This window comes from Lotus japonicus, chromosome 2 (genome assembly GCF_012489685.1).
Source record: "Lotus japonicus ecotype B-129 chromosome 2, LjGifu_v1.2".
Taxonomy (NCBI): domain Eukaryota; kingdom Viridiplantae; phylum Streptophyta; class Magnoliopsida; order Fabales; family Fabaceae; genus Lotus; species Lotus japonicus.
The window spans coordinates 19,745,591-19,772,055 of NC_080042.1; the positions used below are offsets into that span (position 1 = coordinate 19,745,591).

A 26,465-nucleotide genomic window follows, 5' to 3' on the forward strand; every position below is an offset into this window, starting at 1 on the left:
TTACTGGTATTCTTTTATTTGTGTCTGCACTCTATTTTATACTTTTCTGCAGACACATTAGAAGAAATTTTCTTAGCCAAAATGGAGTTGATCTTGAACCGACTAAAAAGAAGGGAAAATAACACTATTTTATATTTGCTTTTCCAACGGGCTATGATGATCATTAAATACATTGAAGGCAAGAACTTTAGCTGATGGAAGTTGAAGAGGAGCTGCATATTGCGTGTGATGGTTCTCATATCACAAACATTTTCTTGACGATCCAACCAATCAAATTAAAGAACTATGTGTTGTGAATAACATATCAAAATTTCAGCTTGATCCGACATTTAACAAATCCATACAGATTATTCTAAAAAAAAGGTCAAAGTTGTCACAACTCACACATGTGCGTGCACTATGGCCACACACATGCGTGGCTAGTCAGTAACTTGGTTTCTTGTCATGCATGTCTGTGCAATGCCACGCACATGCATGGCTCATATCTTTTTTTTTTTCCCCCTATAAATTGCATATTTTGTAACTTAGTCGTAAATCTTGGTTTTTCTTAACAAAGTCATTGAGTATTGTTCTTAGAGCTTTCTTGGGGTTTTATTCCAGGTTTCATTATGTTTTTATTAGTCATGTTTAACTAAGTTTATTTTATCACTTGGGATGTGAATCATTTTATTGTTTATGTTCTAAGTTTCTAAATTGTTGAACAAGGTTTTCTATCTATGAATATATTTCCCTTTTAAAATATTAGTTTGAATGCATGCAAGTTATTATGTTTATTCTCTTCAATAAATGGAAGTTTGGTTTTGAATAAGAGACCTAAGATTAGATTTATTTGTTGCTTGCACCTTAGCAATAAGACTTTCAAAAAAGTGATCCATGAGGTAGGTAGAGACTTCATGCAGTTGATCTTTCTTCTTTGAGTGAAAGTTTAGAGTTGGTAGATAGCTTTCTGATGTGACTTGATAGGAAAATGTTGTACTTTCACATTTCTTGTTGTTCAACTTTCCCTTTTGTAGCTCACATGATCGGATATAGCTTATCAATTAAGCTACTTATCACTTACTAGTATTGAACCCATACGATGCACGGATGAAGAACGGAGGGCACGACTGTATAATTTAAAGATAAATTCACACAAGTATATCTTAAAAAGAGTCAAAAATAATTAAATCAAATCCTATTAAAAACGTCTTTATAAACGTAACTACATTCGTTGTTGTTGAACATGTCTTTCCTCCATCATCAAGTGCAAGAATTATCAACCTGTATTTGCTTGTAACTCTTGAAAATTCCACATACAATTGGCCATGAGTAAATATTGATCTTGGAAGGTACTTACAACGTTATTGTCAACGGAAGCTTGAATTTTATCACCTTGAAATAAACGGAAAAAAAAGAAAATTAAAAAAATTGTAAACACGGTTTTGATAAGAAGAAAATAGAGAAAGTTAAAAGAAAGAATGTCAAAACAACATTTGCATCAAGTAGAACCATGTCCATGATATATGAGACATTGAGATCCTTAAAAATTTTAAAAGACCAAAGTTGGGTGATTCTTACTATGAGTTACACATCCTTCCTAGGTCTAATGCTTTTGATATACTTTCACACAAAGAACCCATTGGATTTGTGTTTTTTGAAAAACCATGTTGCAAACAATGATAGAAAATATAAACTGGTTAAAGAAAACTTGCTGGATAATTACCCCAGTGTATTTGGGTCTTTATAATACCTTGATAGCAACATATTTTTCTTTTTGAAATAGATAGCAAAGTCACATCTGTCTTTTGTTTCTAATACAAAGTCATTGATACGTTACAAATCATATCATCACAAAAAATTACGATACAAATCATTAGTTATTTAATAAGTGAATGTTTATGATCCTAGTTACATTCACAACGATTTGTTTTCTTGCAACCCACATTCACAACGTTATTTCATTTATAGTATAGGATCCTAGTCACATTCACAATGTTATTTCACAACCGTTTGAATAACTCCCTTTTTTTCTAATCCTAAAAAATAAAAAATAACCATATTCATGAAAAAAAAATCTTATACTATAATTGTCAAATATGTTTAATAGTAGAAAAGTCATGTAACACCCCGATTTCGGTGGCGTCACTTTAGTAACCAAAAAGAAACTTAATGCGGAAAAACGTGAATATTTTTTTTTTCGATAATATAAACAAGACTGAAATAAATAAAACTCTAATGCGAAAGATAATCAGAAACTAATATACAATATAATCACAGCCCCCGCTGTAGTAGCAACCTCGTCACGAGTAACCTCCAGTGACGGAAAGTAAAAAGGTGTAACGCCCGTAAGCAATATGTACAGACCAAAATAAAGGTGAAGTGTTCGCAACACAAACCTCAAAAACGAGAATGAGTTAGCCCAATCGGCCTGAAACAAGACCTCCTAAGTCCAACCAACTCTCTGTGATTCCCGTAAGGAAACCACACAAAAAGCTATAGGCGGGAAACTACCCTGTCCCCAAAGAAACAAATAATGGTCAGAGCTAAGACTCTACTCCTACCTAATCCTATCCCGAGGAGCTCACACCAGCACTAAAACCTACATGCTAGCATGATCGTCGTCTGAATCCGAATCCAGAACGACCAAGTCTACAAACACTATCCGTCCTCCCCTCGCAACCGCAATGCGCTCCGGTGCTGGACTCACGGGCTTGGGGCCCGAACCATGATCATCAATGATCGCAACGGTGGGTGAGCTGGACTCTGCAGAAATCCCTCCCACAGGCTCCTCCTCTGAGGGGTCCTCATCATCAGAAGATGATGGTGGTGGTGGTGCTCCCACTCCTGGTCCGCAGTGCACTCCCGGCGGCAAGTTGAAACTGACAGAGCATCTCCTCAGCGCTCCTCCCGTCAAGTGTCCCAATGTATCGACGTGATCCTCCATGATCCTCCCCGAGTACGTCGCGCGATGGCTAGCGGGGTCTACCACGCGCCAGGGACATCCCGGTCTATCATCTCATAATCGATCCCCCCCGAAGGGTGGACCATCGTGAACCAATCCGCTAAAGACATCTGACAAAGGGCGTAGTCCGCCAAAACACACACAGAAGACGCGAGGGTCAACTCCAAAGAATTACGTAAATAATATCACCAATAGATATAGATAAGAGATTAGCCACTTAGGCTTATAACTAGAGATAGCATCCTAGGGTTGCACATTCCATAATGAATATAAACGGCAGTAATAACAATTAACATGTTCCAAATAGGATTAACAAGTAACAATCACACTCAACAACTAAGTCAGTATGCATGTTGCATGAAATGCAAATGACGGTTAACCCAGTTAACCAAATGCATTCCGGAAGGGATGGACATTAACGGATCAGCCCTAACACCAGCCACGGTGGGACCATTTCGGCCCGCGTGCCTCTTACACCAACAACAACGGTAGTCAGATCAGCAGTAAACCCGAAGGTCTGCCATTTCGGTCTGCTACTAAGAGCCGTCTACAAACGCTCTTACGCGGAAATCCGGGTCTTATGACCATTTTGGAATCCACCGAGGTCCGAAGTCCGTCTCGTGTTAATACCTCATTAATGTTGCATGAATGCGAAATGATTAGCCAAACAACGTCTCCGACCTCACTCGACACGTCGCCACGTGTTCTAGCTTGTTGGTTAATCCGCAAGTGTACGGAATTCACCCGGTTTTAAATTATCGAACCACAGGGAATTGGTGTGGCAATTCAGTTAAAGATTCGAGTTCACGGTTGGAAAGCAAATAAAATTCAGTTTTAAGGGTTGATTGTTCAAGTGATTGAGTGACAAACTTAAGAAATGTAAGTGTGTGATAACAATGGTGATCTTGCCTTGGGTTCTTGCTTAACTAAATCAGTTTTAAATTAACCTATTCTTCCCACAAAAATTCTGATTCTCTCCTTGATGTTATAGCCTATGTAATCATCTATCAATGCCTTGTATAGACAATCCTCTAAAGTCAAAAGATAGGTTCAATTCCTTGACAACCTAAACATTTGCTAAAAGCACTAAGCATGCAATTCAGGCCAACAAACCCCAACCCCTACTCTATTCCTAGTAGCAAGCATAGAAGAGGTAATCCCATATCATGTCCCTAATCTATAACAAATTTCCATTATATTATAGAAAAGCATAAAGCTAGCTCATGATCTAACTTGAAACATAAAGCATAGATATGGAATTCAAGGGTTTACTCAGAAGATTCATGTGAAGAAAAAGGAAATAAGATTAAAACATCAAGAGTCTTACAAGGAACCCAAAGCAAAAAGGTGTTTAGCCAAGCATGGCTATGAAATCCATACAAGAAAATAAGGATAAAACCTGGATCATGAGACTTAGAGAAAGTTCCTCAAGCTCCAAAACTAAAACCCTATCTTCTACCTTAGTACAATATGTGAATTTGACAAAAGGTTCCAAGAGAAATGCCTAAAAACCAATTTATAGGCAAAACAAACGAGTCTGGGCGCTCAGGCGCCAATTCAGAGCGCCTGAGCGCCAATTCCAGCCCAAAAACATGCCTCTGGAAGGCAATTGGCGCCTAGGCGCTGGTTATAAGCGCCTAGGCGCTCTCCCCAGATCCCCTCCAAATTATGCCTGGCGCCTAGGCGCCCATTTCAAGCGCCTAGGCGCTCGTACTCGCTGGAAAAGGCTTTTTGACTTCTTTCTTAACTTCTTTTCAAGCTCCATCAAGTCTTCCATTAATCCCAAGCCTCTTGACCTTTCTTCTCCTTCAGTTATTGATCTGAAAACTTGAAACACAAGGCAAGGAAAATCCAGAAGCTCAAAGAGCTTTGTTAGCAAAGAGGGGCCTCAATTATCAAAGGGAACACATGCAAGTCCTAAAGTTACTTATAATGCAAGAAAAGTCCCTATAAAACCACAAAATTACTAAAACAAAGCAAAGACACAAAGAAAGATAAAAATGCATGAGAATGCATGAAACACTACATGAGACTCAACAAAAAAACTCAAAACTCACAAAGAAATGACCCTAAAAACACTACTAAAATAGGGTCATCACACCACTATACTCAACGACAGCTCGCCCTCGAGCGCAAATAACACTCGCTTGCCCTCAAGCGCAAGAAATGCTCCCAAAACAAGTGCTCAACAAGGAATACTTAACACAAAACCGGGGGAAAGAGAAACTACAGCTGGTTTCAAGAGAAAGATCCAACAACCTACTTCATGCTTCCGAAAACAAAGAAGATTGAAGAGTCCATCCATGAGAAGCATATAGATCTAAAATCCTAGGATGAGATATATATTTAGTGCACTGAGCACACAAGCAAGTTCTTAGGTTCTGAATATCATTCACTCAAGAGCAGCAGAGATCAAGCATGCATAAATTCAAAGAGACTTCAAAAAGGGTTGTAATGTTGGCTTGGTAAAGTACAAGGTGGTTGGTTCCTAAGGAAAGCTAAGGCTTCAAAGCACATTGAGTGTGGTCCAACTAGTAAACAAGGAGCTTCAACATCAAACGTCATTAGCACATGTCTCTTGACCCATTTTTCAAGTTTCTTTTCTCTTCTTTTTTTTTTTTTTTTGCACTCCAACTTTGATTAGGAGTTTTTTTTTCTCTTTTTTTTTCTTTTACTTTGGGCAAGAGACAATTCCAATATTATTTCAGCTCCATAACATTGCAAGGACCAACACTTCCCAAGTTCCAACCTATCCTTCATCCCATCCATGTGGCTAACAAAGGAAATCTTCAATAAGGCTCAAGTGGGACAACTAGGGACAAATGTACAAGTTAACAAACTCTGAAGCTCAAACAAAACCTAAAAGTCTCAAGAATAAGGCAAGTATCACAAGCATGCTATGAGTGAAATCAACACAGAACCAAGAAGTGCAAGTGAGTCAGGATCCTCCAGGGAAATTTTAGAGTGAAGGGTCAAGAATGGACCCTTAATGGACTCACATCAACTCCATTCTCAAGAAACAATCGGAAGACCGAAGTCTCCTCCTCTCTTCCCCAAAGCATGCAATCACTCAACCCCAAAAGACACAAGTATTCACGAAAACATTTTCCAAAAACCAGCACAAGTTAGAGAACACAACTTCGGGCAAAAGCATGTGAGTATAGGGTAGTAAAGACCCAAAATGACTCTAACAAAACAATGCATGCCAAAAAGAAGATAAAAAACTACAAAGGAAAAATATGCTAAACATGCATGAACTACACTACGGGAAAGAGTTGACCTCATTTACCAATTACCACGGAGGCTCAAGCATAGCTCCTTCTCCAAAATTCAGGCTCTCATTCCCTGCAAAATGCAACAAGCAAACAAGCGAAATAAAACAAGACTTGGGTTGTCTCCCAAGAAGCCCTAAGTTATAGTCCTAGATGGACTCTCCTTCCTTTGGGGTTAGGAAGGAAATTCCTTACCATCAAGCTTCCTTCCACATGTGCAAGGTAGAAACCTCGCACAAAAACTTTGGAACAATTCCTCCCAAGAGAGGGTATCATCTAAACCATCGTACCAAATCCTTGCTCCCCCCTTCAAGGAGTGAGGGAAGAGCTTAACCTTGAGCTCATCACTAGTCACACCTTCCATCTTTCCAAGGTGACTAGCTTCAATGAATCGAGCCATGTGGTCTTTGAAACTCTCATCTTTAGACCCCCCATACTTGTTTTTACTAACAAGCTTGATGAGAGCTTGGCTAAGCTCAACATCTTTTTCACTTACCTTGGGGGTCTCCTTTGAAGACCTGGACAAGCTTTGAATCATATCACAAACAAAACCATCATTAAGGTTAGCTTGCAAATTAGGATTGAAAACTGAAAATCTTACCTTGTCCTTACCAACTCGGAGAATGAGCTGACCCTTATCAACATCAATCTTAGCCCTAGCAGTGGCTAAGAAGGGTCGACCAAGGATGAGAGGAATCTTTGCATCCTCCTCCATGTCCAGCACAACAAAATCAACAGGGAACACATACTTATCCACCTTCACCATAACATCCTCAATGATCCCATATGGTGTCTTTAGGGATCGGTCTGCCATTTGTAAGGAGAGCATAGTTGGGGTGACCTCTCCTAAGTTCAACCTCCTAAACATGCTAAGCGGCATCAAGTTGATGCTCGCTCCTAAGTCACACAATGCATCCACTTTCGACAACCCCTCAATCTTCACCGGAATAGTAAAGCTTCCGGGATCTCTCCTCTTCCTAGGCATCTTCCTTTGCAAGATTGCACTACACTCCTCGGTCATCATAATAGTCTCATCAACCTCACTCAACTTCCTCCTCTTATTTAAAATGTCCTTCATGAACTTAGCATAGATAGGCATTTGTTCTAAAGCATCGGAAAAAGGGATATCAATATGGAGTTTCTTATAAACATCCATAAATTTTGAAAACTTTTTATCCAAATTCTTTTTAGCCAATGCTTTAGGAAATGGAACTTTGCTAAGTTCAGGAATAGGATCATTCATCACTCTAGTTTTAATAGGAACACTCATTTCCTCCTCAACCATCCTCTCACTTTTTCCTCCCTTTGCTTTCTTTTCTAACCCATTCAACACTCTACCACTTTTAGTAGTAACAACAGCAGAATTTTCTTGTTCGGGATTGGGGAAAGTATCGGAAGGAAATTTACCTTGAGGTATCTCGGCCATTTGCTTGGCTAGCTGGCCAAGTTGGTTCTCCAAGTTCTTGATAGCCGCCTCTTGGTTCTTATGGTTGTTGTTCATGCGGTTGATGCAACTCTCCAATAGCTCCTCTAAACTCCTCTTGCAATTCACCTTTCCAACAACTTGTGTTTGGACAAGAGGTTCATGATTTGAGGATGGAACTATGCTTCCTTGAGCTATAGCTTTGGCTTCATTGCTCTCAGCATTGACAGTACACAAGTTACTAACATGAGGTCCACTACAAGACTTGCACTCCACACAAGTCATTCTTGCACCAACAGCCTTGGTCTCCTTAATATGCATTCGAATCTCCGCCACTTGTTCGGTGAGTTGCTTGTTGGAGGCCAAGAGCTTGTCATAAGCTTCCACTTCAAACTTACTCCTTCGGGTTTGGCGATCATTTTCAGAGTTCATGGCTCTCGCTGCCATCTTTTCTATTAAGTCATACCCCGCTTGTGGGGGAAGAGCATCGAACTCGCCATTTGAAGCCGCATCTAGGCCAAACCTCCAAGAGTATTGTAGACCATCATAAAATGTTGCAACCAATTCAGCTTGGGTGAGATTGTGTTGAGGACATTTCCTCAATAGCTTCTTGAAGCGCTCCCAAGCTTCATAGAGACTTTCTTCAGTGGGTTGCACAAAATTCATGATGTCTTTTTTCAATTTCCTCAGAAGGGCTCTTGGGAAGAACCTTGTTGTGAATTTTTCTGCTAAGTCTTCCCAAGTAGTGAAGCTCCCTTGAGGCTGTGAATTCAGCCATTCCTCAGCTGCATCCTTCAAAGAAAATGGAAACAAGCTCAACCGAATTGCATCCGTCGGAACATTGTTCACACGGTAAGTGTTGCAATTCCGGATGAACCTCTCCATGTGAGCATGTGGATCTTCCAAAGTACCTCCACCATATTGGTTTTGGCTCACCAAGTTGATGAATGCCGGTCTCAACTTAAAGTTTCCCACTCCCTCGGGAAAGACAATGCTCCCGGGATAGTCATAACTCATAGTAGATGAAGTGAGTTCCCGAAGAGACCGGTTGGCATTCTCAACTTCTTGTTCACATAATCGGAGGGTGATCCCCTCTTGAATTCTTGCCTCGATATGGGCTTGCATCTCTTCCTCCGTCATATGGCCACCCATGACGGTGTCTCTCTCGAGAGCAACCTGAAAGTGTGACACTAAAACAAAGAAAGATTAGTAGCACCAATTCTAGACAAAGATAAAAACAAAAAATAAAACCACAAACTAAAAACTTAAACCAAAATCCACAAACAATTCCCCGGCAACGGCGCCAAAAACTTGTTGGTTAATCCGCAAGTGTACGGAATTCACCCGGTTTTAAATTATCGAACCACAGGGAATTGGTGTGGCAATTCAGTTTAAGATTCGAGTTCACGGTTGGAAAGCAAATAAAATTCAGTTTTAAGGGTTGATTGTTCAAGTGATTGAGTGACAAACTTAAGAAATGTAAGTGTGTGATAACAATGGTGATCTTGCCTTGGGTTCTTGCTTAACTAAATTAGTTTTAAATTAACCTATTCTTCCCACAAAAATTCTGAGTCTCTCCTTGATGTTATAGCCTATGCAATCATCTATCAATGCCTTGTATAGACAATCCTCTAAAGTCAAAAGATAGGTTCAATTCCTTGACAACCTAAACATTTGCTAAAGGCACTAAGCATGCAATTCAGGCCAACAAACCCCAACCCCTACTCTATTCCTAGTAGCAAGCATAGAAGAGGTAATCCCATATCATGTCCCTAATCTATAACAAATTTCCATTATATTATAGAAAAGCATAAAGCTAGCTCATGATCTAACTTGAAACATAAAGCATAGATATGGAATTCAAGGGTTTACTCAGAAGATTCATGTGAAGAAAAAGGAAATAAGATTAAAACATCAAGAGTCTTACAAGGAACCCAAAGCAAAAAGGTGTTTAGCCAAGCATGGCTATGAAATCCATACAAGAAAATAAGGATAAAACCTGGATCATGAGACTTAGAGAAAGCTCCTCAAGCTCCAAAACTAAAACCCTATCTTCTACCTTATTACAATATGTGAATTTGACAAAAGGTTCCAAGAGAAATGCCTAAAAACCAATTTATAGGCAAAACAAACGAGTCTGGGCGCTCAGGCGCCAATTCAGAGCGCCTGAGCGCCAATTCCAGCCCAAAAACATGCCTCTGGAAGGCAATTGGCGCCTAGGCGCTGGTTATAAGCGCCTAGGCGCTCTCCCCAGATCCCCTCCAAATTATGCCTGGCGCCTAGGCGCCCATTTCAAGCGCCTAGGCGCTCGTACTCGCTGGAAAAGGCTTTTTGACTTCTTTCTTAACTTCTTTTCAAGCTCCATCAAGTCTTCCATTAATCCCAAGCCTCTTGACCTTTCTTCTCCTTCAGTTATTGATCTGAAAACTTGAAACACAAGGCAAGGAAAATCCAGAAGCTCAAAGAGCTTTGTTAGCAAAGAGGGGCCTCAATTATCAAAGGGAACACATGCAAGTCCTAAAGTTACTTATAATGCAAGAAAAGTCCCTATAAAACCACAAAATTACTAAAACAAAGCAAAGACACAAAGAAAGATAAAAATGCATGAGAATGCATGAAACACTACATGAGACTCAACAAAAAAACTCAAAACTCACAAAGATATGACCTCCAAATCAGTCGATTCTGCGAAAAAAGACACTTCTTCACAAAAACTCAATAACTCACGATGATCTCCAAATCATCCGACTCATCTCCATCCGATGGTCACAACTGCTCAACGAGCAAAGAGTATCACATACTCGGAAACTACCTGTTTCCCGGACTTATCCCCCGGATAGCCCAACAACACAACTGCTCCCAAAGCACGAGAGTATCAACATACTCAGAACTTATCAATCTCCTCAACACTTGGATCCGACGACACTTCTCGTTTTCCCAAAACTAAGATTTGCATCCTAAGCTTCCTTTCGAGTTTATTATCATTATTTGAAGGTTTAGAGGTTGTTTAATGTCTTATGAGTTTTCTTTACAAAATAATATCCATTTAGTCTTATCGCAAATCTTATAAGTTTTTAACATCCCAATATCCCAATTAATTCCCCGAGAATGTCTCGATCCATATAACCATAACAAGGCCCGAATCTCATTCGTCCTATCAAACTTTCTCAAAACTCTCAAAAGAAAATCGGCATGACCTGCCCGCTATTCTCACTACTCAGAATCTCAGATATCAGTGAAAAGCATAGTTAAATCATCACAATCAACAACATGTCATATATCAACACATTCTAAAATAACCACGTAGAACTTAGCATATAAAGCATGCATCACACATCCTAGATTACCCATTTAGCACGTACCACGTAATTCAATCTCAAAAACATTCAGTAGATGAATCATCTACATTGTCAGCCGAAGCCTCAGAAAACATTTTTCCAATCAAACACAAATAAGTGCATAAACAGTAAATCAAGTCGAAAGTATCGACACCTAAGCATTAACTAAGGATTCAGTGAGTAGCCCCCACCTGTAGATTCTCCAGGATTGTCCTCAAAAGTTCCTTCACAACCAACTCCTTGTTCTTCAGAGAATTCCTCAAAAGAACCTTTAGAGTAAAACCACAGAATTCCATCAAAAACTATCAGAAACTCAGTAATCAATACTCACTAAGGTTACACGAAGTAGTATATACTCCGAGGTACGATAATCTAGCGCGAAAGGACAAGTTTTCGAAAAAGGAATTTTCTTCCTCCCCCCTTAGGGTGCTCGGCCACTATTGGTAATTAGGTGGGTCGATTTTTCTTCGATCAAACTTGGTTCCTAGGTTATTATTAGTCGTAACTAAGAGTATTCTAAACTCGGGAAAATTATCGGATCGAAAACTGTCGCAGGGGTATTTTGGTCAATATTTTTAGCTCAGAAATTCAAAGCTGAAATCTCGAAAAGCAAATTGGATGGGGACGTCACCAACGACGTTTATGACAACTAATCCTACTAGCACTAAGCTAAGGCGATAGTTTTCAGCCCAAAGGACGAAGCTTTGCCCCGAAATGGGTATTTTTAGCAGAATTGAAACTCGACGGTAGTTTTTCGAGAATCGGCGAGGTATTATTAGCTAGACATGATCTTGGGCACGTAAGGAAGATGTTTAGAATAAAAAATGAAGTATTCAGGATAGTTTTGCAAAAACCTCAAAACTATGAGCACAGAAAGACATAGAGAAAAGCTATGGAAAAGACGATCAGAGGTAAGGATTAGCGACTATACCTCGATACCTTCAAGTAGCAACTGTTGAATCAACGATCAAGCAAGAAATGAAGAAAATCACTTCTCTTCCTCCTCCTCCAAAGCTCGCGGGTTCAAGAGAGAAAATGGGTAAGATTTTTGTGTTTTTTTCTCATTTCTTGGCTATATATAGAGGTTGGAAAAACGCGGGAAAATGAAAGTTTCGCGATTCCGATTTTTCCGGCTTCATTCTCCGTGAATTCTAAGATAGGTTTTGGCAACATAATACCAAAACTCAACAGAGGTTTCCTTGTATTTTAGGTGACTAATGCAAAGTCGGTGTAAAAACTATTTTACCTGATAAGTTACTTTTTGCATTGAATGTCGGAATAGAAAACTTCCTTCTGAAGAAAGATTGGAATCATCAAGAGAAATGGGTGAACGCGTGTGGAATCTTCATCTGAAGCTCCGAATAGAAAAAGTCTTCATCGTCGGTTGATTTTAGGGTTTTGAAATACCAGGGTTTCGGTTTCGGCAAACTTCCGAGGATTGGAATCGGACGTTCGTAGATTCTAGGGTTTCGCCTCGAAACGATTGTCGTATAAGGAATAAGAGAAGTTCTAACATTTCTCTGAAGATTTTTGGAATTAATTTCCATCGTGACTTTAAGTGAAAACTAGCTATTTACTAGGGTTTCTGCCCTAGGTTTAAGCGTATATCGATCGTACTATACCTTTTATCGATTTTGATACAATCCTTAGACTTTTCCTGAACTTTCTCCTTCACAAATTTATTCCATTCGATAAACTCTTGTTCAGGTTTCCCTTCACGATACATCAAGCGTAATCGTGAATAGGAATTTTATTCACTTGGCATAAGCTTAAAAACTTGGGTCTTACAAGTCACAACTGACTTTTGTTTATTAATTTAATATCAATAATAACCATTAAATATCAAAAAGTATTTTGGTAGAAAAGTCACAATTGATTTTTGTTAATTATTCTAATGTCATTAATAACCATTAAATATCAAATTAATACAGTAGTTATTTTTGAAAAAAGTCACAATTGACTTTTATTAATTATTTTAATGTCATTAATAATCGTTAAATCTCATATTAATACAATAGTTATTTTTCAAAAATATGGAATTATTAAATTTTTAAACTACTCAAAATAGAAAATATAAATATGACATCATCTACCTACTAAAAATAGTATGAGAGAAAGCTTATGAAGAAAAACATAGCATGACGGAGTGAAACTTATAGAAGTGACCACTTTTTCGTTTCGAAAATAGTTTATAGTATATGATGTCTTTCTTTAGCTTCGTCTTTGAACCATACTTGCTTCTTCAAATAAATTTAATGGTTCTTTCGTTGACTTGTCAAATAGTATCGAGATGATGTGTTCTTCGAATCATCCTTATACTCTTGAGACTATATGGAGTATAGACGATGAGTTGCTTGAAAAGTCAAGATATAAGATATTGTTCTTGGTTCGAACACTCAAAGAAGAGCTAACCCCTAGAGAGTAGAGAGATTGCACTAGAAAGAGAGAGAATAACTGAATTTCATGTGTATGTATTGATCAAATGAGAATTTTGATCATTTGATTTCAATGCTAAGAGAATTTTTATATCAATGACCTTTTGGTTCGCTTCTATGATTCCAACACGAACTACAATATGTAAGTAATCTTGTAAGCATATAAATGCCTTAAACATACAAATCTTTTTTTTGAAACTTGATTCTAATGTAAAATAAGTTTATCATTTTAGTTATTATATGAAATATTGCACTAATATACAACTTTTATTCACATGTATTGGGCATGTCAAAAGGTTCTTATGCTTTTTCAATTTTTTTCACACTACTAGAAGTTCATTGTAGATTCTTTCATCAAGTTTTATAAGTGATAGCTCTTCCATGAAACTTAAGTAACCTGTTGGGAAGTTGAACTCATTTAATAATGAATTTGCTCCTTGGGCTAATCATCAGTGGCAAAGTAACGATCGCCAAACTCACCCAACCCAGGTATCACACGAGAATTCTCATTTAGTGACGCATCAATCTCTGATGTCACAAGTTTTAGCATTGGAAATCTCCCACAAACTTCATTTATTCCTTGTGGTGCCTGCATCATGCTGCGTAGTTAGTACAAATAGTGTAGAAAACCAGGCAAGTGTTGATCTATGACGTAGCAAGTCAAAGTGGCTCACTGCTATTAAATTTAGAAATATGATGTTTGATTCTGGGACACCCTTCTTAAGAAGTAGAGTAATAGCTTTAACTGCAGAATTTCCTGTAAATTATAACTATTAGATAGTGCAAGAAAGTATTGGAATGTACGAATATGATGGAACTTATACTCAACGAGATAGAGAATTTCAAAAATCAGAAGTCATAAAGTTATGATATAAATATTTAATTAGCATAACAACAAAAAAATTAAGGACAAAGCAAACGTTATTATAGCAATACAAACTACAGTAATAATTAAGACTCAAAAAGTTAACATCAATTGGAAAAATCCTACCATTTCACTATTGGATTTAAATCATTTCCTATGAAATTTGTCTCATCTTTATCCGCAAATAAAATGTTGCCATGTCAATTAAAAATGGGTAGTAGGTTATAGGGTCAAACATAACATATTCAGCTAGGCCCACGAGTCTCAAAGACTGAAACATTTTATATGATTTTTTTATGAATTCTAGTTTTAATATGATTTTATGTTTATATAATATATTAAGTGCGAGGATGTTTTCACTTGTTGGCCACCCTTTAGGTTTAGCTTTAAATAGACCTTTTGTTGTTGAATAAATAACCCAGAAAATGAGCATTTCTCTCTAATTTCATTTCTTCTTTAATTTTTTGTAAGTTGTTGACCTAGCTTGGTAGGAAATTGATTCCTATAAAAATATTATCATGAGTTAGCAACAACCCCTCTCTTGCCTTTTCTTATTGACATTTCAAGATTTCATTGGTGAGACATGAAATTGAGACATAATTTGGAGACAAAACATCTTGTAGATTTATCTAGTTATAATCATATTTATATTTTACTTATATATAAACTAGAAAAACAAAAGTGAAGAACAAAAGATTGCAGATAGAAATAATTTTTATCTCATTAAATAAATGACAAATGTAGATTATCTATTTTGTCATTTCAACCCCACTCTTGTTTTTTTATATTGACATTTCAGGATTTAATTTGTGGAACATGAAATTGAGACATCATTTGGAGACAAAACATCTTGTATCTTTATCTAGTTAACATCATATTTATATTTTACTTATATATAAACCAAAAACAAAAGTGAAAAACATCAAATTTTAGCTAGAAATAATAATTATCTCATTAACTAAATGACAAAGATAGATTATCGATTTTGAATTCACTATGCATATCATAACCTAATAAAGAACTATGCAATACGAATTTTTAAACCTGTAGCGAGAACTGGATCAAGTAGCAACACATGGCGACTAGCAATGTCTTTGGGGAGCTTCTCGTAAATTAACTACATCACATTGTAAATTAATGAGAGAAAAATAAAATATAGAAAAGTTAAAGGAGGATGATGTGTTGACCTCAACCAACCTGTCGACCATTCGTGCCTTGTCCATGAATAAGGATTTTTCCAATTTTGATTCCTTTACAACATGCTCTTAATGCATTTTCCATGCTTTCTCCACTGATATTAAAGTTCAAAGGGAAATGTTTCAAAAAAAAAATTATTGAATAAAAGTTGATATGAGAAATGCTACTTTATGTGTATTTTAAACATAGAGAAGTGACTATGGGAGGATTATAAATTGACTCAAACATGAAATATTTAAATTTTCATTTCTAGTTTCGAGAACTACAACTAAATCTTGGTTAGAAATCTTCATTTATGACTCCAAATTTCATAAAAGTAAAAAAATTATGAAATAGTCTTGACGTTCTAAATGAGAATTTTAGTTTTTGTGGATAGCATATCTCAGAAAGAAAAAAAAAAGAACAAGAAGTCTCACTTGATAAAGCTCAATTTTGAACTCAAACTTATGGTATCTTAATACATTTAATAGAAATACATGGAATCAAATCTATCATATAATACAATTTCTTTTAATAATAAATGGATTAATTTTTTTTAATTAAGAACTTACCTTCTAATAACTGATACACCGCACAACCTGCTGCAGAAAACTACACCAGAGTATACAACTCCTGCAGCCGGAGCACAAATATTAAGGATACTTTAACCTAAAGCAATGTAAAGTTTGCAATGATTATAAATTTACGTTCTCATTACCATTTGGTGACTTATATTAATGATTCTTGGAAATAGTCTACTGAAACATAATTTATGAATAGATACTCTAAATATATATTTTTTTCTAACATGGCTTTCATTAGCAATCTCATAAAAATTTAATTTATTTGCATAAGATAGCTTTGTTAAGAATTTGTGGAGTGTAGACCTTCTAGAGATTAAATCAAGTATAAAAGTTGTGCTTAAATAATGTGTTAAAGAAACTATTTACATTTTTTTTCATGTATAGTTGAATAACCACGTGTTTATGATGAGAAGGATACCTGTTGGTGTCATGACCTGCTTTTCAGTAAAAGGAAGATGACCCAATCCATGTTCGACGACCTTAACAAATCAATATAAAGCAATCATGCATCACAATTATGTCTATTTTCATGACTACTTTTATTATTAAAATTACTTACCAGCCTAATTAGACGATCTGAATAAAAGACAAAATCATGCTTTGTTGTTCTAGAATCACGAATGAGAGTATGCATTCCCTTTATCTGAGTACAAACAAAGATATTTATTTAGTTTTATTTGCATAATTATCATTTTGACAATCCTAACATTTCTTTATCCACACTATTTCTATACCAAATAGAATATAACTATGAGATTTTACCTGAAAATTTGAAGCAATAGCAAAAATATTTGGATATATTTTACACAAATCATGCTGGCCAAGCTTTGTGCGTATATTTTGTACTATCAAGTCAACAGCTACATCATTATCTCCTCCACCTGGAATGATTATATCCGCGTATTTTTTTGTTGGCATTACAAAATCTTCAAAACTGGGCTTTACAAATCTGGAATACTGAACATTTGTATTTTAATTAGTCAAAGAGGATTTTAAACTTTTTTTTATCAAATTTGAATAAATGTGTTAACAAAGAGTTACAAAATTACTAATCATTAATTGTACTTTATCTATTTTGACATCTAGTTGTACTTTTTCAATATGATTAATAATGCATAATTATATCCTTGACAATATAGATTGACTTATATTTGTATTTCCAACTTAACTTCAATCACGATTTAGAAATATTAAATCAAATTAACACATAAGATCATAATTTAATCTCAAAATCAAAGAAATCAAATATTATTTCTTTTTTTCATTTTTTTTCTTTTCATTTCATTTTTTGGCTTTTGACATGTATCATTGTAAATATATGAAATATATTAAGAAGTGAGTCAAAAGATAGTAGACATATTGCATATAGAGTGTATCTAGGTGTCTACTATTTGAAAAAGATTGTGTCATTAACATTTCTCAAATAAATATCATCACTTAATTTCATACACATGCATGATTTCTTCTCTCAAATGTTACCAAACTTGCCTTCGGAACTTCAAATTTAAAGGCAAATTATGCAAGTATAGATAAGATAAAGAAAGTTTACTTACTTGATCTAGAACATTTTTAATGTTCCTCCCACGTTCAATAGAGAGACGTTGAATCCTTCGTGCAAGACGCACATCAGAATCTACATTTTTTTTTTTGAAGTAACATCAGAATCTACATTGCTTAAACCACGACAATTTTAACTATATATTTGTTGTACTTTACTAATCATGGGTTTAAGGCCATCAGTTCATTGAGAATAATATATTAACTGCATGTTAGAAAATTTTAAACCATTATTAAATATAAATAAGAAAAAAATATTATACTACATCGTTCTTTTAAATTTAAGATGCTACGCTATTGCTATATTTTCAAAAATCATGAATCAAAAAATGAAGCAAATAAAAAACCTCAAATGTTTTTTTTGTGATAATCAAAGAGGATATCCCCCATTTTGAGGATTGCAAATGAAGTTTATGATGTCGCTACAATGCTCAACATTAATACCATAATTATTCAAACAATATGCTCATTAATGTAAACATATTTAATTAATTATTTTTTTCAAGTAGTTTTTGCATAGATCAGAGAGAAATTCGATAATAACCAACCTTCATCAACAAAAATCTTCATGTTCAAAATATCACGAACACGAGGATCATGAAGAACTAATATTCCTTCTAAAATTATGATGTCTGCAGGGTGAACCTAGAAGTGACAAAAAGAAGCAATAACTTGCACATTATATCAACATAATGCATTGAAAAATGATGAGGCTTTCATAAACACTATGTAATGAAATATATAATATAATGTATCAAAATTAATTTATTCAACTACTTTGTTAATAATAGGGTATGAGATACCATGGTTTCAAATTATTGAAGTAGTTGTGCCGATTATTTTTTATAAGCCAAATTAAAATTTCTCTCGTTTGGCTAGTGTCAAGTGAAATGTTGTGGCTATCTCTTTATTTAAAAATATTTAAAGGATCTTAGCTATTTAATATATATGAACACAGAGCCAGACATTAAATTTCAACATGTGGAAGCACGAGAAAGTTCATACATAAAAGGATCCTAATCTAATTACAACCATTGTAATAATCACTACGTCTTCTCTCTCATTGAGCTCTGCTATGGTTCCTGTTTCGTTAACTCTCTCAGGTCCTGGCGGCGGTGGCTGGGCCTCTCAACCAGTCTGGTCCATCCTTGTGCTTCCCCTGCCCTCTTTGTCCTAGGTTCCTGCACGGTGAACGCATGTCTCGTTTCCTCCCTCTTTCTTCTGCAAGATCAGCCCCTGGTTCTCGGCGGCGCTCAGTCTCCAGCAGCAGTGGAGTGGCTTTAGAAGCGGCAGACGATGAGGACATGTAGGACGAGGAAGCTAGTGGAGGCGGGGCCTTAAGAGGAGGAGTGACGTCTTTTACCCTCTTTTTTGATGGGATCTCGGAAACAACAGACTACTACCAAATCAGGGGTCTGTTCAGACAAATTGGGAGCTTACTGAACGTGTTTGTGCAGAAGCAGAGGAGGATTGGGGTGACTTTTCAATTTGGTTTTGTTAGGTAATCCACAAGGGAAGTGGCTGCAATGGCCATCAACCTCTTCAATGGTGTGCTGATTGGGAACTTCCGCAGTTCAGGACACCAGCTTTGATAAGCAAGGGACCGAGCGTGCAGGGAGAAAGAAGAGCAATGAGCCCAGGGGTGGACTTGAGAATTCTCCAACGCCAGGAGGGCAGGAAGAAAAGAACAGGGCTATTTGGAAAGGATTGGGATAAGCTAGAGGTAGGGAGAGGAGGCCCGACCTACCGCATCAAGGATAAAGGTAAGGCCAGGGCGAGGTAGTGGAAATCGGCGAGAGGAGAGGTCTTCAGGGGCAAGAAAGGTAAAAGGAGCGTGCAAGAGAGCGAATTGGCAACCCGCTGGCAAGAACACCAAATCCGCGGCGGCGTGGAGTGGGTGGCAAGCACGTCAGGAACAAAGGATGAGGTTCTGGGCACGATACTTTGACAGGGAAGTTTGTTGACAAGGGCGAGAGCGTAGCGGAAGGGTCATATCAAAGCCAGTAGGATCAAAAATAAAGATGCACTCTTTTTCTCCGACACGAGAGTTTTTTAATGAGGCATCCCTCGATGTACAAAAAGTCTTTTACAAATGAAATACAAAAAGGATATTCACCAGCAATACTCCTAATTCAAAAGATACGGTCGCTTGGTGGGAAAAATTCCCGGAAGGTGGCAATCCCAACACGACCTTGATGTCTGGGGATTGCTCCGGGAAAGTCCGGCGTGGACCGGTGCTGTCCAAATAGCAACTCAACTAACACGTCACGTTCGCTCGGTGGAAAAAATTCCCCGAAGGTGGCAATCCCAACACGAACTTGATGTCTGGGGATTGCTCCGGGAAAGACCGGCGCGAAACGCTGACCTCTCGTTGGCGATGTGTGCGGGAAAGCGACTCATTCCCAAAATGGGATGGGTCCCTTATCCCCTTAGTCTCCCCGAAATCTGGGAATGCGAGGCCTCCCCGAAATATGGGCGAAAAAATAAACTAGGCATAAGTCTGGGTAAACCCATATGGCCATTGGGCCCCCAGCAGTGTAAGTCCTTGGCGGGATGAAACCGCCAAGGCCACACCTACTCTTACGAGAAATATTGGTGTGAATGAAAGCCTCAAAATGAGCAAAAGTCCTAGTTTCTTCGGCACACGTTCAAATCGCTACACGAACGCAAAGCAAAAATTCCTAATAATTGCATAAATGGCGACGGGCGAACGAAAAAATGCCTAAATGGCGACGGGCGAGCGAAAAATTTCCTAAATGGCGACGGAAAGACGCAAGACGAAGTCCAAATAAAGAAAAATATAACAACATTAATTCATTACAAAAATGTATTGATATTTACAAAAGATGACAAAACATAGTTATCTTTACATTGACGATTTTTCCCTCTCAATTTCAGCAGCAGCGAAATGCTCGGCAGTGAAGCCCGGAGGATCGTCAGGGCCAACAAGCCCACGCGGGGTAATCTTCTTGAAAGCTCCCATTCCATCAAGGTTAATTCCTTGATAAAGATGTTGAACTTGAGCCTTGGCAAGAAAGAAGCCGCGACCACGTTCTTCCACGACCTCCGCAGCAACGTCAGCTACCAACCTGGCTTGAGAGGTCTTGGTCTTGGAGTCCATATCTGCGAGGGCCTGGTTTTCTACCTCAAGTTGCGACCTCACGTCAGCCAGGGCTACATTCGTCGCTCCCAACTCGCTCTGAAGAAAAGCGATCTCTTGGCCTTGAAGGATGCAAGTGGCCTTGCCGGCGTTGATTGTCTCCATTTTTGCCTTCACCTCCTGCTGAAGTTCATACCAATCCAACTCCAATTCATCTGTCCTTTCCTTACAAGCAGCCATGTCCTCGTCGTAGTAGCTCATCTCAACGCCCACGTTGGTCAGTTTCCTCATTTGAGCTGCTACTTGGGTCAGCAACTTGTCCCATTATTTGTGAGCCTCCTGCGTGGCCACGCGGTAACTGTCAACCTCTTGTTGAAGTTTTTCCACTTCTGCGGCGGAAGCTGAGTCTTGGGATAGTTGGGCAAAGAGGCACCCCGCTCGTAAGAGGTGGTCGAGGGCTTCCTGCGCTGCGATGTCAAGGTCAGGAATCTCGGCTGCTCTCATATTGCCAAGGAAGGCGTTAGACAACATAAATTCGGTGAGAGAAGGTTGTTGGCTCGCTGAAGGTCCCGTTTGGTCGCCGGAAATAGCATGGTTAGTTTCAGCATCGGGGGAGCAAAAGACCGGCGTCCCTGGGGAGTTCGCACCTACGTCCTGAGGGCTCGCCGATCGAGCGAGAGATGCTCTAGCTGGGTTCGCCTCGATTGGATCACGAGAAGGAGTTGTTTGGGGAGAATTTGCAGAAGGTTGTTGACCAGTGGAAACCCCCTCCAGGCAAGGTGAGGACTCAGCACCGCCCAAGTGCTTCGGCATCTCTTCGCCCGCCAGGTGTGGGGCGGACGCTTCGTCAGCTGGGGGTCTCTCGCCTTTCTTTTTCTTCTTTTTCTCCAAGCGTGGGGCGGACGCTTCACCAGTCGAAGATTTCTCGCCTCTCTTTTTCTTTTTCAACTTTCGGGGCGAGGAAGTCTCGGCCCCGGGTTTTCCCTCTAAACCAGGGTTAACTTCTTTGGATTTCTAGGACCTCTTCGAGGGGGAAGGTGGAGCGGCACCACCATGGAGTCTGGGAGCTAGGTCGTCAGTAGGCTGCAATGGGGCCACACCCGGTGTAGCCTCATCAGTCCCAGCTGCGCCGGGAACGGGGTCAGTTGAAGAAGATCCTATGACCTTCTTTGACGGAAGAGCGGCAGTCTCGGCTTTAGAATCGGCGGCGACGCGTTTCCTCTTGCTCACCTGGGTATTGAAAACAGGAGGAAACTCGAGTGGATCGGCAGCTATGGCGCTGTAGTGCGGCCGCAGTAAAGTCAATCCCTTCTAGGAGGGTGTGGAGTGTGTTTTCGCGAGCGACTTGGAGCAACTGGGAGCTTTCCAGGATGGGGAACCCAGCAAGGAAGCCGAGGATGGCTTTGTCCTCATTGTCCAATGATGTGTCGGCTGGTGGAGGAACGTCGCGGGGATCCTCGGTCCAGTAAAGAGGAAATGAAGCAGTCCCATCCCGGCGTGTGAAAGCTTCAGGATAGGAGGGGTGCACGATTACGCAAAAATATCGGCGCTCGGGCCCCATTTTGATATTACTCTTATACGGATGAAGATGCTGTCGACCCGTTCGGGACTTCAGGGATACCCACCAGGGAGTCTCAGCTTTCAAGGATCTTGGTTCCACGCCATAAAAGTAAAAGAAATGGGAGGTTTTGGCTTCAAGGTTGATGGCATCACACAGGATCTCGTAGCATCGGGCGAAGGCCCAAGCGTTCAAATGAAGTTGGTTTGGGGCCACGTTGATTTCTCTCAAAACCTGGCAAAGAAAGGGGGAGAAGGGTAGTTTGATCCCCAGGTCAAGAAAGAAGTACTCATAAACGTAGAAGAAGTGGGGCTCTTCCGCGCCTTGCTCGAGTGTGTGGCACTTCCAGGGGCGAAGGCTGCTCAAGCTCTGGCTGGTGATAAGGACATCTTCGAGAGATTTTTCACGGCATAACCCTCCGGATCGGCGTGCCAGCTCGGCAATGGATTTGTCAGTAGACAACTCGGAGGGTTGGCAGATGGCTTTCAGAACGGGTTCTCTGGTGGCGGATGAAGGGATGGTAGAAAGAATTTTGTGCCAGAAGGCATTCTTTTCATTTTCATGAAAGGGATGCCCCCCGGCAGGAGGAGGAATGGCCGGGGCGCGGGATGTTTGAGCAGGGCTTTGGAGTCGTGAGGATCTTTTGGTGCGGCGTTGAGGAGTCATCTTTTTGCAGAAATGAACTGAGACGGAAGAGGGGAAGATGTCGAGGTAATAGCTTGGTTAACTTTGCAAGGCTGTGGAGGGTTTCAAAAGTGGCAAGTGAGAGAAAGGAGTTGAATTTAAAGGTTAGGATAAGCGGCGGTTGGGAGAACGTGCCTCATCATGGCAAAGGTGGAATGATTACCTCAGGAGACGTGACACGGATTTTGGGGAAACGGGGGTGCCGCATTAAATGAAAGCCGCAACGGTTGCTGCCGATTGGTTGAAATTCAAATTGTTAAAGTTGTGATGTGACTGGAAGGGACATGTCAAAGGTAGCGGTTGGGATTTTGGGGATTCACTGACCCTGGCGTCACTTCAAGGCTCGACGCGTGGGATGGACACAACACGCGACAGGGTATCACGATTCAAGGCACGTGCGTAACTATGTTGAGGCTGGCAGACTAGAAGCCTTCGCCACAAGCCTGCTTGTGGACTTGGATCGCCCGGAAGAGGAGGGCACGACTAGAGATCCAAAGTGTTGATTGTAAAGGCTTTATTTATCAGGCCATGTTGGCCATTGTTTTTCACTTCTAGATTTTTAAGGTTTTTTAAGTCTTAGTTAGTATTCTTAGGGATTTCACCTTGTTTCTTGCTTAAAGACACGCTTAGCTCTCATGCTTCGAGCTCGGTGTCTTGTGGACTTGTGGACTGGGCGAGACCCCTGGGCCCTTCGCCCGGGAAACTTGACCGTGGGCGGGGAACGCACCATGATCTTGGGCCTCCCTTTCCGAGGCCCAACTGGCCCATCTGAATAGGAGGGAGGCACCAAGCCCAACCCCACTTCTATAAATAGGGGGAAATACCAATTGTAAGGGACTCTTAGCTCATTTGAACATTTATAGCATTGAAATACAGTTACACTTTCTCTCTCTAAGCATTCTCATTACCTTCCTCATACTTTGGGTACTACCTTCCCTTTCTATGTTCTAGCACGGAACAAGATTATTAATTTTCATTTTCTTTTCAAACACACTACTACTGTAATACAATGATAATAAAGCCTCAGCCACAATATTGGAACAAGGTTATGTAATTTGATAACTATAAAGAGTAATCTCATTGTAAAATAAAATTACACATTAATATTGTAGCAATGATGCAATTGTTGAATATAAGCTCAAAAATATTAAGTACTTCATTTGAAAATATAACATCAACCTTAACTAATGACCATTCAAATAGCCTAAATTTTTCCCAAACATTTGATAAGATATGATTTTTATGAAATGAGGATAGTACCTGTCGTTCTGGTTCAGTTCTCTTATGGCCACTAATATCATAATTTGGTATGGTAACTTCTTGTCCATGTTTTAACTTCTCCATGATTGAAAGCATAAGTGCAATATCAAAGGCATCTGAATTTAAGAATAGCCTCATTACTCTTTTATTTGATTATATTTTCAAATCTATTATGTATTTACGTGCTAGACAAATTTGGAGAAAAAAATCCATTATGTACTCACCAGGATGATCAAAGTTGTACTCATTAACTTTATGTAGCTCTTCCTCACTCAACGAGTAGTAAAATGAGTCCTATGAAATCATGTTTGTAAAATTAACAAGTAAAAAATCCAGAATGAACTAGTCTTTTCATAAAAAACGATTTAGTCACAAGAACAATATTAATAATTCTAAAGGAAATAAAAATTAAATGTAACCAAGTCATTACATTGTCCAATATCAAAACCAAAAAAAATGTTAAAAATGACCAAACCATGTATGATTCAGTTCCATATAACACAACGAAAGTGAAACTCCAATTCTATAATTTTAGAGAAAATACATTACATGAGATGAATTATTTACTTGATTAATGAGGACGAGACGTTGATCATGAAGCTGGTTGTTTATCATGTTGCACACAGTTGTTTTCCCAGATGCAGTTCCGCCAGCAACACCTAGAAATTTTTCATCTTTTTGAAGAAATTATTTTGAATGAAAAACAACTTTTTATTAACTAAAAATCATTTGTTACCAATGAAGAAAGGTTGCTTCGGGGATGTTGGAGCCTTGGAGGCATTGGGTTGGATAGAAAGATTGCCCTTAACGTTGCAATTCAATGGTGATACAACCTCTTTGGGAGAATTATTCATCTCTCTTGCTATCTACATATTTATGATCCTTGAAACATGCACATAACACACTCATCTATGCTCGAGAACAAGACAACCCAACACATGCGGTAAACTACCATTTTTCTCTCTGGTATTTTGCGAAATTCATGATTGTCATGCTATTTTTCATTGCAATATTATTTAGTTTAGTTTGATTAATTAATATATGATTCTTGTGAATACTATTATTTGTTCTTATTAATAAGTAGTCTCTATTCATAGAAATTGTAAGGCATTGAGTAATTTAAATAATTTATTTATTTCATGATATAGAGATCAATATATGGGATTTCAACAAACTTTGTATTATAAAATAACATATTATTAAAAAATGAAGTTAAAAATTAATTAATGTAACGGGGTAGTTCTTTATACATCAGCAATGATGTGGAGAATGGTGAAAGAGAATATACAATATGCCATATAAATTGTCATTTTGGATTGTCATAGTTGGATGTTATTTTTGAAGAAATTAAGGCATCAATAAAGCTTGCATTTTGAATATGTCAAGGAAAAAATAACTTATTTCACTAAACTTCGAGTATTTAACAAAAACATAAGAGGAGACTAAGACCACACATCTACGTCAATATAGCCACCTTACAAGACATCCAAAGGTGTCCACCCCTAATGCCACCAAAGGATATGTGATAATTTTTTTAGTTCACAAATATCATAATGAATATGATATATTAATATTTTCACATTAATGAATAAAATTAAGACAAACTTAAAAATGCTGGTTGTGTTTTAAACAACAGTCATGCCCCCCTTATAGTGACCAATGGTAAGATGCTATGGTACCATGTCATCTATTTGACTAGTAAATTTTTATGTTCTAAATTTGGGTCCCTAAACTTCTTAAGTTTTGCCCTTTATCCCACAACTAAATCCCACCAGTTAATTTGACTCTAAATAAACCCTAAGTAAATCCCCAAATTTAGTAAATCTGTAATTGCCTACAACTATTCCTCTCTCCCTTCGATGAACACGATGAAGACCATGAACATGAAGGATGCCCTCCACCCGGAAACGTTGCTAAGAGGTGATTCGTGCAGTAAGTTCAAAGAGGAGAGAACAGCACCTAAGTGGACTTAGGCTATATGATGTGATCTGGAAAAGCCTCAAGCAACTATAGGCCTTTCTTTAGTAATTGTAATTTCATATGCAATTTTCATATTCCCTAAAGAAAATTGTTTCTGTTTCCATCAGTATAGCAGACGATGATGGCACGAGGATCAAGCACAACGCACAGCGGGAAAGTATACGACGTCCTGGCAAAGAAGAAAATGAACACGACAGAAGCAGATGAAACACAGAGGAGGATTGAAGGAAGAATTAGGTTAATTTGCCCCAAATGAACTTAAAATGTTTAGAATTGATTTCAATTAAGTTAA

At 38.5% G+C, this 26,465-nt stretch overlaps 1 protein-coding gene and 1 non-coding gene across 2 annotated transcripts; one reads left to right on the plus strand and one right to left on the minus strand.

Moving 5' to 3' along the window:
• Positions 1-8,213: 8,213 nt before the first annotated feature.
• Positions 8,214-8,320, plus strand: LOC130741510 (small nucleolar RNA R71). Its single transcript, XR_009020405.1, has one exon. It is a non-coding gene; the product is annotated as a small nucleolar RNA R71 (small nucleolar RNA).
• Positions 8,321-13,567: 5,247 nt separating this feature from the next.
• Positions 13,568-25,084, minus strand: LOC130735288 (uridine kinase-like protein 5). Its single transcript, XM_057587353.1, has 14 exons — positions 24,930-25,084; positions 24,761-24,852; positions 24,418-24,487; positions 24,194-24,309; positions 18,140-18,236; positions 17,588-17,667; positions 16,797-16,991; positions 16,594-16,677; positions 16,453-16,513; positions 16,023-16,083; positions 15,472-15,565; positions 15,319-15,391; positions 14,084-14,166; positions 13,568-13,998 (listed from the first exon to the last, which is right to left on the minus strand). The coding sequence occupies exons 1-14, from the start codon at positions 25,045-25,047 to the stop codon at positions 13,852-13,854; spliced, it is 1,371 nt and encodes a 456-aa protein (XP_057443336.1). The 5' UTR covers positions 25,048-25,084; the 3' UTR covers positions 13,568-13,851.
• Between the last annotated feature and the right edge of the window lie 1,381 nt (positions 25,085-26,465).